General features: G+C 37.8%; 1 protein-coding gene across 1 annotated transcript in view; it reads left to right on the plus strand.

Moving 5' to 3' along the window:
- LOC105919744 (chromodomain Y like 2) overlaps positions 1-14,984 on the plus strand; it is a 39,660-nt gene that overhangs the window by 13,836 nt on the left and 10,840 nt on the right. Inside the window, exon 2 of the mRNA XM_036135729.1 lies at positions 14,271-14,906. Coding sequence (XP_035991622.1) covers positions 14,271-14,906 — 636 coding nt within the window. The remainder of the gene's footprint in view (positions 1-14,270; positions 14,907-14,984) is intronic.

A 14,984-nucleotide genomic window follows, 5' to 3' on the forward strand; every position in this document is an offset into this window, starting at 1 on the left:
TTTTTTCCACCACTGTATGAACATCAATTTCCATTCTTGTCACAGTTTCTCAATATTCCTTCAAATACGACCCCCCCCCTACCCTGTACCTGTTGAAAGACGACATCTACGCACCATAATGCTGCCAACATTGTGTTTCACTGTTGTAAAAATATGTTATTTTACCACCACACTTAGTGCTTTGCATGTTGATCAAAAAGTTCAATTTTGACTTCATCTGACCAGAGCACCTTCTTCAACACATTTTCTGTGACAAACTCCCAAAACAACTTTTTTCATTAATGAGAAGTTGCTCTGGTCGGATAAGACTAAAATGTAACTTTTCGGCCACCAAGGGAAGTGAGGTGTCTCATGCAAGATGGACACATCCCATCAACCCAAGAACACCATCCCCACAGTGAAACAAGGAGGTGCCAGCGTAATTCTGTGGGGATCCGTATTAAACAGAGTGCTGGCAAGTTTACACTTAATTTACTTAGATTTGCTGTTAGCACAAAATAGGCTGGGTTTTTAAATAAAAAAAACACTGGAAGATAATCTGCCTCTGATGTGTTTTCAGACTGTCTTTAGTTTTTAGCTTTTCATTAGGTAGCTTAAATGTTATTACAGGTTTCAGCATGAGATCATGCTGAAACCTGTAATAAGGTCAATGGGCATAGTCTGCGATTGTAAGGCTTGACCTCATGGGCGTAGGTTTGATTTCAACTTTGGTAGGGACACTACTGGTCTCAAGTTTCATTGGTTTGATGTCATTGGTCCTACGCAATATGCATGCCCCTATTTTTTATACTTGACGTGAGCATCAGGGGACATTTCGTTTAAAGAGAAAAGCAGCATTTTTTGCTACATTAATACAAATTTTATAAGCACTATATATATTGTATATAAATAAAAAGCTGCTCCTTAATTTGTAATCAAAATAAATTAGACATCACCTGAAGCACTGAAGGGCCAGCTGCTTCACCTTCAAGCTGCCCTGCATCATTATTACTGGATATCTGTGTTTCCTATAATTATATAATGTTACTATTATACAAGTGTGTTTTTAGTATTACAGGATTAAATGTAACACAACCTTTTATATCATCCTATGATACTTACTGTCTGAGTGTTAAAATAGCTCCTTATGTCTCTTTTCATTTTTGGTGGCATCATCTACAATCACAACACTAAGCATGAGCCTAAGTTTATTCAAATATAAAATTGCTTTTAACAATTATTAAAAGAAAATATAACACTATCTTATCCGTAATGTAATAGTATCCAAAATAAACAGCCAGATTCAAGCATTTTACCGGACACTAATGTTTGTACTAATTTACTTATGGACTGTGTGGAAATCTATGTAAAATCAAACCAATGTGTTCCTCTGTTTGTATTTTATCCTATTTCCAAAAGTAGAAATAATTAAATAGCACTATTATTATGTGGAACCCTAATTATGCTTTCTAAAAAAAAAATAGCAATGTTTAGGCACCATCTCGTATTGTTATACTCTATAAAACGAATAACACCTGCTATTTATATCTGAACCGCCTTAAAGGGATTTTTTGAAAGCTTACATTCTTTGCTTGTCGATTTTTCCAGCAGTCTTCAGAACTCCTGCCTGACACAGAATATTTTTGTTGATAAAATGTATTATACTTCAGAATTAAATATTATTTTAAGATGCTAACGTTGGTTACTTACATTTCTTAAGTTCCACAAATGAAAACTACTCTCTCCTGCTTCTTCTATCGCCTGTTATAGCGTGCATAATATAATTTTTTTTAATTGGGACTAGTTTCGTAGTCTAATATTCGTTGTAGTAACCGCAGTATTCTAGTGTGAATTAAATTAAAATTTCGCGCTGCAAGCATGCACGCACATGCACGCACTAGAAAACAGCCAACCAGGGAGAGAGAAGGCGGGACTTAAGGCAAAACAACCAATGAGAGTGGAGTTAAACTGCACACAGCACAGTTACGTGCGCTGCTGAGTTAAAGCGACAGGAAAGACCGACTGGACACGCAGGCTGGCAGACGGAGCTGCAGCAGCAGCCGCCGCCAAGCAGCGGAGCTGCGAGAGGAAAATAAGCGACTGCTGTAACAATGCTGTATTGTAAATTATAAACATGTTATTCACATCGAATTATTGGTAGGGACATGTCCCTATGGTCCCTATACAAACCTACGCCCATGCTTGACCTAATGCTATACATTTAGGATTTGCCGTTTAAATGAAACTCCACTATGCAAGGTATGCTCTAACAAAGTAGCTAAAACTGTGACACAGCTTTTGAGGTCAACATTTCTGTTTAAGATTTTTTTTTTTCCCCTCAAAACCAGTTGTACATAACTTTAATGAGTTGTGACCAATAGCAATAACAGTTTGAATTAAATTTTATTTTACCCCAAATCCTTTCTGTTTAAACTCAACTGTGCTGCAAAAACCAAGTTTAATTATTAATTTGATGCACAGTTCTTTCTGTTCCTAATTTCCAAAGCATGTGTTCATAGTTGCTAATAACTGACCATTTTATTTCTCCACATAGCAAAAGATGTGTAATTTCAAATTCCAGGTAATTGAATACACAGTACAGTAGGAGTTAAAAAATTCAAATAAAATGTTTTCTTCATGTTGGGCTAATACCACACTTATGTTGGCTGTCATGCTGAATCAGGTCTCTCATTGCTAATGCTTGTGGTCAGAAATGTGCGCAGCTGCGCATGTAACCACAAATAAAAATTATGTCACTTGTGTATGTTGTTAACATTCTTACACTCTCTGACAGACGTTTTGTAAGCACTTGTTTTGGGAAGATGGATAACATCAATAATTCCACACATTAACTTAATACATATGACTTGAACTTGTTGTGTGTCTGAGCAATCCTTGGCCTTCCCTAGTCCATCACCTTTTGTTTATGAACACTTATCTGAGCTCCAAAGTGTGGAATTGGGACTTTTTTTTAATTATGTTCTTGTTCTGTGCACAAAGTATCTGGAAGCTAAGGTATTATCACAAGGAAATCACATTTTCAATAAAAGAATAGATTGAAATTTGTCACCACGGGAATGGAAATTTTACTTTTGGTTTATGATGTATGATGGCATGGGTAATATGCAGAGGTGATGGAAAATCAGTTCATCTAAACTTCGCAAATTTTTTTATGCAAATGCTATGCATTTATTCAAGTAAGCAAAAAAAAAAAAGAATAGAGAATGAGATCTGTGATGCAAATCCTAACTCGGCTACTAAAGATTAAGCCTCACATTTTCCAACAAAACATCAACAGGCATTTAGCATATGAGAGGCCAGAGATGCAGACTATGCTGAAATACTTCAGAGATTGCAAAATGATAGGTTTTAAAATGAAGACGGGTACTCTGAACACCATCACCAGGTGACTACAACAATGTTCAGAAAAAATTGTGCCAAAAATGTATGGGTGGGCTTGGGCCGGGTGTTAGTTTCAAAACCTGTAACATAATTAGTCATACCGCTCCTCTGGTTCAGGAGTTGGTGGTGTTACTCACCCACTGACCCCCCTCTCACTTCACTGATTACCGTCATTTCTCCTTTTACACAAACAAAAAGCCAGCTACTTGTGGAGAGTTATGGGGCAGAACCTAAACATGCTACATTTATTAAGGTTATGCTCTTTCAAAAGTAAAATCGCCCTGCTAAAAATCTAGAGCATTATGTGTTAAACAGAGTTCAGGCTAGCTAGCCATGCCTGGCTATTTAGCCAGGTAATATTTAATCCTTTGTGTTACTCCATAAATGGCTGAAAGGCATGACACAATAACATCATTCGCAATAAGCACGTTTATTTAAATGCTTCCAACTTCACATGTATTTTACATATTTTTTTAGTCCTCTACCACTAAGTATATTTACAAAAATGTATCTGTTTTTTAGCTTGCACTGAACTTCATATGTGACTACTTATGACTGAAGTAGCATGTAATTTAAGTTTTCTAAATGTCTAGCTAAAATGTCTTGTTTCTAATGTATTGTCATGAGTTCTTCAAACCGCCATCTGTCCATGCTCTCTCTGTTCTCCAAAAAAAAATTAAAATCATATATGGTTAGGTGTGATCAGATCTAAAAAAAACAAAACAAATGTAGGCTAACAAGGATGGTTATGAAGGTCGATGCAGGTTAATTATGGAAATGTAATACTTGTTGCTTTATTGTTAATGTAATTACATCATGTTATACGTTTTTGCTTTAACTTTTGGTGTGAATGTTGTAAAAGTATGGATCCCAGATATACTGGGTTTTTCTCATAGTTATCATAATGCAATAATGTGATGACAGTCCATGCATGTTTATGAACTTAGACATCGGCCATTCAAAACGGGGGGCCAAATCAAGGGTCTTGCAGAAAGACTAGACTTCCATTTTCACATTGAGACGCAGGTGAGGGTTAACTAAACAGACTGTGTGGAGCAGGGGTGTTAAACCTCAGGAGTGCCTTGCAAGTTTTAAATGTCCCTAGTCCAAAAAATCTGAATCAAATGGCTGATTCTTTCAGCATGCTGTGAAATATAGATTCCTACTAAGTGCCTAATTATTTCATTCACGTATGTTGAAGCAGAGATGTGCGTAAGAATAGCAGGGCACTACCTTTAGCAGTTCACAAAGTACAGAAAATACCTGTATTAATCTAAAGTGACAACATTGAAAAGTAACAACACGAGAAACTTGAGAAACGTCATGGGCTCAAAGGGAAAACTGAGAAGTTGTATAAAGTCAAGTCCTCAGTGGTCATTGGAGCACTTGGGTCTTTGACCCTTGACCAGCAGAGTGGCATCTGCAAATAGAAATTGTAACATCAGAGATTTCTACACAGAAGAGTGCAGTCCAAGTTACAGCTAAGAAGCTGTTTGGAACCTACAAGTGTCAAGGCTCTTAAGTTTATACAGAGCTTTTCTAATCTGGCTGACAACTCAGAGCTGTAAGATTACAGGTCATCTAAACACACAAATATACTAAGCTGCACACATGAACTTTAATGATAACCACGTCTAAACACAATGGAACCTCTGAAGACAAATTAGATTTATTTGAACAGGTATCTTGATTGGAAACATTTTGACCCATTATAAATATTAAAACAATTCCTTTTAACTCCCTAACCCTCACCCCTGCCAAAACATACCCAGCAGACAAAAGCACTATAATTTGCTGCATAATAGACTCATAACCATGTTATTTTGGTGTTCATAGCAAAATACATTCAAATTATCATTATAGGGTAAATAAGGTTAAATATTATTTATCTATTTTTTTGGCCAGTGTTCAACACCCCTATTTTTTCTACCCCTGTGTGCTACGCTTTGCATTGCACCTGGTGATGTAAGGTTTGAATGCAGCTAATCAGCCTCGGATACCCATTGCCACAGGCTGGCATTGCACTGTGTAGTTAACCTGTTGGCCACTTGAAGTTTGGAGGTCTGTACTTCTGACTCTGCTGAATGTTGCCGGCTTTTGCACGTTACACACCTTTTCATACGGCTTTTCTTCTCCGTGATTTTACATGTCCTACCAATTGTGCCTAGGGATGGGTATCATTAAGAGTAGTCGTATTGATAACTCATCATCGATCTGGTATTTTATCGGTACCATTATCGATATGTATTTTTTTAATCAGACAAAAGGGTAAAAAAAACAAATAATGATGACTGAATGGTTTATTTTTTAAAACATTTGGAACAAAAGCAGACAAAAATAAAAGTACAAAATTAATATTTTATAGGGATTTGTTAAGTCTAGCTGTCTTATGAGAAAAAAATATACCATTACCTATTAAAGAATATGCTTATAATATATTTACATCCCACTTTGTAATCTAGTGGAAGCTTAGGTCATGCGTGTCTCATTTTCAAAGGGGAAACAGATGAGTTGGTCTCGTCTCAACGAGGCTGACTGACTGACTGACTACCTGTCAGAGCTTTCGAAGCAGGAGGGCTCACAGCATTACTAGCAGTTTGCTAGAGACAGTAAACTCTGATAATGAGTAAAAGCACCGATTTCTCTAAGTCTCAAACAACACACAAAACATTCGCTAGATCGACTGCTTAGCGCTTTTGAATAAAATAGTTGTGAGAGCAGTCTGAAAAGTTGCTAAATTGGCAACAGTCAGTGTTAATGAACGTAAGCAAGGCGAACATATGAGAGCAGAACATTAGCCCCTTCTATCAGTCCCCTTGGTGTGTGTGTCTCAAGGTGGAGAAGATTGGCAAAGCAACGTTTTAGTTGGTATCTCCCTGTAAAATTGAGTGTGACCTTAAAAATACCACTAAGAGGACCGATAAGGCTCAATCTTGTCAGTCCACGGAGACCATCCGATGTGAATACCGAGTTTCGGTACCCATCCCTACTTGTGCCTACCTTTCCTTCATGTCCAATTGTTTTTACTTTATAATACCTCCAACAGTTGACTGTAGAATGTCAAGCAAGAAAAGTTCATGAATGGGCTCATCCCAGAGGTACATGTCCTGTCCGATCTTATCATGGTTAGGGTTGACAAATGCTTATTGAGGAAAACTGCATACTCAACAACATCTCATGTGGTGGCAGTGGTTTAGGGTTAGTTGTAATTAAAATTACTACCGTTGAATTATTAATTAGTGAGACTTCCCCTGCCAAGTCAAACCTCAGATGTCAAATTGCTCTAAACATTTGGTTACTAATGGTTTTCGTTTTATCTTGTTTTACCTTTTTTAAGGTTTTGTTTTAAGTTTATCATATGATATTGCTCTTTGTTTATAACAACTGCCTTCTCTTTCATCCATCAGCTTTTACACCCTTTTCATGAAGGCTCCTGGGAAGTCGGAGGGCATCAGAGCCTTCTTTAACTTGGCCACCCAGACTGATAATGTGTTGCACTCTCCATTTTGCACATTATCAAATCTGGGTCTGCTCTCATGGAAACTATTTGGGGAAGGGATGAACATTCAGCAAAACTCTTCAAGCTGATTGGGCGAAGCGACACGCTAGTGCCCACCTACCAAAGGCTGATATTAGCCAGTCATGGTATCAAATTAAAAGATAAGCATCAGGCGTCATGAGAAACCACAAAAAGTAAGCTAGTTATGGCACTTCTTGTTAATCTTCTTTCAAAGATGAAATTGTGGATTCTGACAAAACAGATTTGATAGCAGCAGCTACACGTACGTCCTCCTGTGCTGCCGTGTTTGTGTTGATTCGGCCGTGGGCTCGGCAGCTATTGCTTTCATTGCAGTGGTATGTCCCGCCTTTAACCACAATACTGCAATGTGATTGGCCTGAACCGCTTTTGGTTCGGACACAAACAGTTGAAGCTGGAGAGGTACAAGATGGATTCTCATGTGTTTGTGAGATACCACAAGAATTCAGTTTGCAGACGAGGTTTAGCCTTCTTAGGATGAGATGAGCTTTGCAATCTAGATAAGTGACAGAACCAAGACCATGACAAATAAACAAAGACCCATGCAAGCTCACATTGAACCTGACAGTACATTTAGAACCACTAACTATCCTAGGAAATGTTTTTGAATTATGGGAAGAAGCTGGAGTACCTGAAGAAAATCCTCACGTGCAAAACATGAGCACACCAGAATTTAAATCTGTAATTTTCTTGCTGTTGGGTTCTAACCACAAGAGCTCTGGCTGTGCTTGCTGTGGGTGCTGATGCTGTCATCACTCCATGTATCAAATCTAAGCTAAACCGTTTACGCTGTGATATTTGGCCAATATGTTTTTAAAAGCTTCTAAGGGTATGCCTAGAATAACTATAATTTACACAGTGAATTTGAATGTCATATAAATATGTGTGAAATATTTAAAGATTCCATTCTTATAGCAGTATTAAGGAGGAAAAAGTAAACTCTAGGAAATGTATATACCACCACCTCTTTAAGCAGTTAGTGGGTATTACTCTAAATATTGCAATTATTAGATTATTTTGATCCCGGGCCTAACTACAGAGACGAGAGAAGCTTTGATCATTGGAGAAATTTGCTTAGAACATTTCTAACAGGATGAAGATGAAAGGATTATTTGGCCCGGGAGGGGGGGGGAATTAATGGACAACTACATGGAATTTCTTTCAAGTCTAAATTAAAACAAACAAAAATCTGATATGGCAACTAAAAAAGACATTTAGTATCTGGCCTGGTAAATACTGATAATTAATATGATGATGGCCAAATATACAGACATTTCTTAACATTGTTAGAAAATTGGAAATCTCCCATTCTCTGAGTTCTTATGGTGAAAACACCAAAATACAGATCATAAACTAACTGAAGCGATTTGCAGAAGGCTAACCATACTTAAAGCAACCTGAAATGATCTTTTGTAATTTTTTATAAAATATATCAGTAACCCTAGCTATGGATTAAGTTTTCAGCATAATTTATATAGTTCTCAGGAAAGGCTTCTTCTAGGGACTGTCAGAGCAACATGAGCACATTGGAGGGGGTAGAGAGAGACAGTCATTCGGGCTATGATGAGCTGTCACAGCAGTGTGCCCATCTATCCCAGATGTCTGGTGAAACATCAAGTGGGGGAAAAAAAGATTGGTGTCGGCAGTGATCCTCCACTCGTTTTCTTCATGACTCCGCAAAAAATCTGTAAACACTGACCCAGTTACTGCTCTATCCACATTTCTCACAGAATGAGTGGGATTGTGTTGGGCTAACATCATTGTATTATTATTATTTTTGTTTACCTCTTCAGCCTTCTTATAGACAGTATATGGTATTGCTTTCTACCTGGAAACGTTTGTAATGTTGACGTATGTTGTCATATTTAGAGGACTTTGCTCTCATAAGTTTACCGGTGGTTGCCCAAGTTTCTGAAAGAAGGATGGGAGGCACATTGTTAGTTTTAAGCCTCCTCCTTTGGAAACCCCACTTTTTGTCTGTGAGGCAGAAACCCAGTCTACTTTTAAGACTTGGCTTAAAACTTTATTTTTTTGATAAAGCGTTTAGTTGGAGTGGCTCAGGATATCCTAACATAATATGTGTAGTTATGCTGCTATAGGTTTAGGCTGCTGGAGGACATAATGATCACTTCTCTCTTTGCTACATTCTACTACTCTCCAATTTGATTTGTTTTTTCTGTTATTTAAATTTTTAACTTTATGTTCTCTGCTTGCTTGTTTGTTTGTTTGTATTTTGTTGTTTTCTCACCAACCATCTGGCGTGGCGTTCTGTTTAGCCTTGACACCCTCCTGGAGGTTGATGCAAGCTGAGCTATTGCTGCCAACAACTTCATGTTCTCCTTCTCCAGATGAAACATTTGGCCCTGTCTTTCAGTTCATGGTGTGGGCTCTGGTTAGGACTGGGCGATAAATCGATTTAATCGATTTAATTTGAATTTACAACTTTTTTAAGATTTAATTTTTGGAAAATCGTGATTTTTATTTTGCTAATGCACTTTATTGGGCTTCCATAAAGAGAATAGCATACAATGCTGAATATATGTTTAGGAAAATATATTTTTACATCATAATATGATGCACTTCAATTTACTCATTTACTTATTTTTTATACAAGTGAAGTTAAGCCTGTTCTTAGATAATTGTGTAATACAACTAGCAAACATTTTCATTGTTTACAATGGCAGGGCCGCCATTTTGTATTACAAGCATGTTTCACAGCTTCTATTTAGTTGCACTTTGAATTTATGTCAACTCCCAGATGAAATGCTTGACATAAAATAATTTAAAATAATTTCTTTAATTCCTTTTTGTGAAACGGAAAGGAGGGGGAAAAAATCAATTAATCAAATTTGATATAACAAAATCAGAGATTTTGTTTTTAAGCCATCCCACACGCTCCGTGCGGAACTCACCACTCCGGTGATTTTTGGCTGGAGTTGAACTTTTCAGTCAAATCGCATTGCGGCAACCAATCAGGGACTGGTTGCTGTTGTGACACACAGTGAAGGAGCGGAGCAGAGATAAATTTTAAAAGAGAAGATTTTGAAGTAAGGAATGCTCTTTAGAGGTTTGTGGGTGGCTTTGAAAAAAGCTGTTTTAATTTAGCCCTTAAAAGGACTGTTACATCAGCAATCATTCATCCTCTTCTCGTAGCTCCAGAACTGGACCGACCAGCCGGCACTTCTGTGGGTGGGTCGGGCAATCTGTCTGTCGGCCTCTTGCTCTTTAAGGGAAGACTTTTTTATTTATTTATTGATGCAATATACAGGCCTACCTCAGTGATTATGACAATTCAGGGTCATTATCAATGTTTCTGGGTGGAAGAAGGCATTTCTTGAAACTATGACATGTACGGCAAAGAGATGATTTTGATGAAACCCCTTTTTGGTCGTGAAGACTGGCTTGGTTTTGAAGGCAGGTCAGCAGCTTAGATAGTAATGCTGTAGCTTTTGGTGTGTGAGTACGGGTTTAAGTGGTTGAATAAGAAACCCAGTGTAATGTGCATATGGTGTTATGTACAGTTTGTACACTGCAGATACATTTTTGTTTGGATTGGTCTGGGGTGCCACTGCTTCATTAAGGTAGGAAATCTGATTGCTCAGAAATGTAACCTTGACCTTAATTATGACCCTTAAAAGTCAACATGCATGTCATCAAAATTATTAACAGTCTTAAAAAACTCTCTGCTTTGAAAGACATTTTTTTTTAGTGATTAGTCTTGCATGCTGTGCAGATTAGGAGATCAGGGGTTCACTTTCTCAATCAATTATATAATTTGTTCAACAGTTTTTTTTTTTTTCTTAAAATGTATACATATTGTTGTTTGTGAAATAAACAAATAGCATATATTTTACTATTAAAATAATTTATTCATTCAATACTAATATTTAATAGATACATTTATTTGGAGTTTGATTACCCATAAAGCTTAGTGATTTGTTTTCTTTAAAATAAATACTTTTTTGGATACCTTCATAGTAATATATGTTAGACACCATTCAAACTGCATGGCTTTGCAAACCTTGTAATATTGTGGTTTTTAGGATCCAAGGTTTCCCACAGATATTTATTCTGGTTTCACATGTGTTTCTTTTAGAAATGTCATGGTGTAATCATGTGCTTTTTGTAAATGTTAGATTTCATTAGTATAATTTTTGAAAACGGTGAGGAACATCTTATTTTAAAACTCTTTGACAGAAGGTGTACTCCCTTTTTTGATTTCTAATTAATGCTGAATCACTCTGGATTCATTCCATTACTTTTCAGTTTTAAGTGCAGATATATGTGTGTATTCCAGTGCTCTGAGGTCTCTTTTAGTATAATTCTATTGTAAAATACTGTTACTGTGGTTCTGATATGAGAAAGATGACGGCGCATTGCAGCTTAACTGGCCTCCAGTGCGGTCACTTATCTTTCCTTTTCAGAAGGCTGGCTCTTATCTTAAGCTTGGCAGATGTCACAAAATGTAGCTAAGGATTTTGACACTCCCTGCCCAGACTCCACATAAAGTACAGGTGTGTGTGTGTGTTTTAGTGAATTTCTGATTTTATGATAGTATTACTGGTATCCAGACAGTTTGTTGTACAAAAAGGATATAAGTTAGGTTAGAACCCTGATCACACCATTTGCGATGCAAATTATTAAAGCCAACTAAAATGGGTCCTAAGTTGTTTTTTTTTTTTTTTTAGAAAAATAGTGTTTTAGCACTTTTTTTAATTAAAAAAATGGCTTTGTTATTAGAACATGTGGTGAATTTACTTTTATCTAATGACGAGAAACATGATCGCAGACAGTTAGTGCATATACTGATAATTCCATGTAAAGGAGTTGCTGAATTGAAGACCACAACAGCATTAGTTTAAGAAATTCGCCTTTCTGCAATCCCTATTAATTTCGGTTTTCCTCTTTCCATTTTTTGTAAAGATTTTTTCATGGATATAATCTGAGCATGCAATAACTATGACAACAACAGGTCAATTTTGTTTTTCCTCAGATAGTATTTGGCCCCCAAAAACAGTTTTTTCATATCAAAGAATGTCCCAAAGAGTCTAAAGCATTTGCCTGGTTCTTCGGTTCTCCACATGCCAGTTAGTTGGGAACAGTCTTGTGGTAAAGTTTCCAAGATTGGAAATTGAACCCTGAACAGCTGTGTGTGGGGCGGCTGCTCTATCACTGCCCCACATACCCCCAGCTTATAGTATATCTTTGGATTAAGGTTGGTACACAATCCAGTATATCAAGGTTTTGTTGGGGCTGCAGATCAGGAAACCAGTGCAATGCACATCTGTTTCACATGCATTAAAACGTAAATCATTCTGATGACATAGGCTTTAAACCACTTCTTATCCTTATTTGCTTTGGATTCTTTATGTTTTGTACCACCCTTTGCAGGGAAGGATGTTGAACTGAACTGTCTGGGTTCAGTAAGGTCAGAGGGTATTTTCTCATCTTACTGTGGCACTGGAAACTGAATTTTTCCCGAGGATAGAAAAGTAAAACACATAATGCACTGAGTTTTCTTTATTATTCTCTGCGTTGTTTTGCGATTTAAAGCTGTCCTACCAGCTGAATAACACATAGTTGTTCAGTTCTTCTGTGGCAGAGTGGTAAAAGCTCACCAGCTTTAATTGTTTCTATGCTGCACCCTGAGGTGCCACCTACATACAGTAAATCACTGCCATCGTGGTAGTTTCCCCAGTGAGTTTCTATGTGATGTATGATCCCAGAAACCTGAAAGAGGACACCCTCTCGTCACATCCCCATCTCAGTCAGTAGTCCCCATCCAGTGATAGGACTTTAACTATTTAAGATGTGTTGAGCATCAAGGTAAGGCAGCAAGGAATGTTTGGTGTTCTGAATCACTTAGAACAGCAGGGGACTTGTTTTCCCTGTAAGCAAAACTTGGTGAATAAAATTTAGGCAGACCTCTATATGATGCAGCAGGAGTTGAAGATCCAGTGGTTGATAGATCTGGGTCCTTAATTTATGGACATCCTATCATCACCACCAATTAGTCGTTTTATTAGGGCTATAAAATGTTCATGTTAATCCAAGAATATGCTCTTTACAGAGCAACATCGACTAGTGTCACCTGCTTGCATTACTTTAATCACCTGCTTCTAGCGTCGTGGCAATATAGAATTTTCAAATTTCACACTGATCCGAACAAAACTTCTGGGAAACAAACGTCCAACAGCACAATTTGAAGCGCTGCCATTGCTGTCAGGTCCCAAATGGGTTTCATCGCAGTGGCGATGAAAGCCATTAGTGGCTGTCATTTGTCTCTCCCTATGTGTCGAGTCCATAATTGTTGCTTCTCTGTATAGCTACATAGTGGACAAGATAACAGAAGGAAATTGTCTTAATATCCTTTATGGAAGTATGCACCTTGCATTCAGCGGTGCACGTAATTTACAAATGGATATAAAAATACACTGATGTAAAAATACATCTGGTCCATGCAAAACATCTTCTATAGTTTAGACAAGGATGTGATGCAAATGTATGTAGCACCAGCTCTGTTCAGTTTCTATGTTACAGGTAAGATTGGATCATATTTGCTTTTCACCTAGAGTCAGCATGGTGGGTTCTATATGCTACTGGTTGTGCCTAGGTTCTGCTCGAACTATCAAGTATGTTTACTTCTTCACTGTTGCAGATACAACTGCTTTACTCACATTTTTAATTGCCCTGCAACATCAGAATGTCTATCTTCAAGATGCTTTGCCTTGGCTGTGGTGCTAGCACAACTAGCACCATGGCTTATCAGCATCATTGAACTTGTCCTATTCAGCAGCCTCATGAGCAAATTTCCTCAGAACAACATTTTGCCTTTGCCTTTTCAGCTGAAGACGATCACAAACACTTTTATCTTGTCATGATTGCCATTTTACCTTAGTTTTAAACTTTTAGTAGTAGCTCGCTGTTTCAAATGATAGTTCACTGCCCCACTACGAGGGAGGGGAGGGGCAGAGTGCTGGTGTCTGCAGCACTGTAGGTTAAAGGCATGTGCCTGCTTGGGTAGATGAAAATAGCTTAGTTTGGATCAATTTTGACAAAAATGAATATCAGCAAAAATGTAATTGTAAGTACTGATTTATATTGAAATACTGATTATTTTTGATAACTCTACCAGCTAGACTCTGCAGTTACCCACCAAAATCTATCTGCTGCTACACAATAGGAAACACCATTTTCATATGCACACAAATCATTTGTAAATGGTTGCCATAATATTTACAGCAACCTTTGTTATGATTGTATTTAAAGCAATAGCTTTGCTGATTTGTGGTTTATTGCATAACTTGCATTTGCACCCAAGCCTAATGTATTTTCTCTTTGTGGCCCACAGGTGGAGCGGATTGTGGACAAGAGGCGAAACAAGAAGGGTAAGTGGGAGTACCTGATCAGATGGAAAGGCTATGGAAGTAAAGAGGACACCTGGGAACCAGAGCATCACCTGCTGCACTGTGAGGAATTTATCGACCAGTTCAACAGCTCAAAGCGGCATTTGCACAAACGACCTAAGGTCCCAAAAATTCCCGGGGAGCCCCTCTCAACCAGCCAACATACGGCAACGGAAATTTCCAGAGCCCGGTCAGAGGTCCGAAAGAAGAAAAGGACTAGTGGTCCAGCTGTGGGGATGAGAGTTGGATCCGTTTTAGGGATTGGAAGTAGTGGATTGGGGCCAACTAAGAAACAGAAGAAAGTAGTTGCTGGAGCTGGGAAGCATACTTTAGGGGAGAGAATGAGCAAAACCATGACATACAAGGCTCATCCATCAAGTGGAACTCACTGTGTTGCCCCGTTGAGGGTTCCTCATAATGGACTTCAGAATGGAGAGATGGAGCCTCTTATGTATAGTACATCAGCAAGGTCACATAGACTGCCTTCAGATAGGATGGATACAGAACTAGGACAAAAAGATACCGCTGGACCGCAGTTCACAACTGAACTAGGTAAGATCTTAATAGAGCTGAATGATGTGGTAACCATAAATTAGATTATAGTGTATATAAGAAAAAATATTGTGCATATTTGAATATGACTGTTATCACAATGGACA

The sequence above is a fragment of the Fundulus heteroclitus genome, chromosome 4 (genome assembly GCF_011125445.2).
Source record: "Fundulus heteroclitus isolate FHET01 chromosome 4, MU-UCD_Fhet_4.1, whole genome shotgun sequence".
Taxonomy (NCBI): domain Eukaryota; kingdom Metazoa; phylum Chordata; class Actinopteri; order Cyprinodontiformes; family Fundulidae; genus Fundulus; species Fundulus heteroclitus.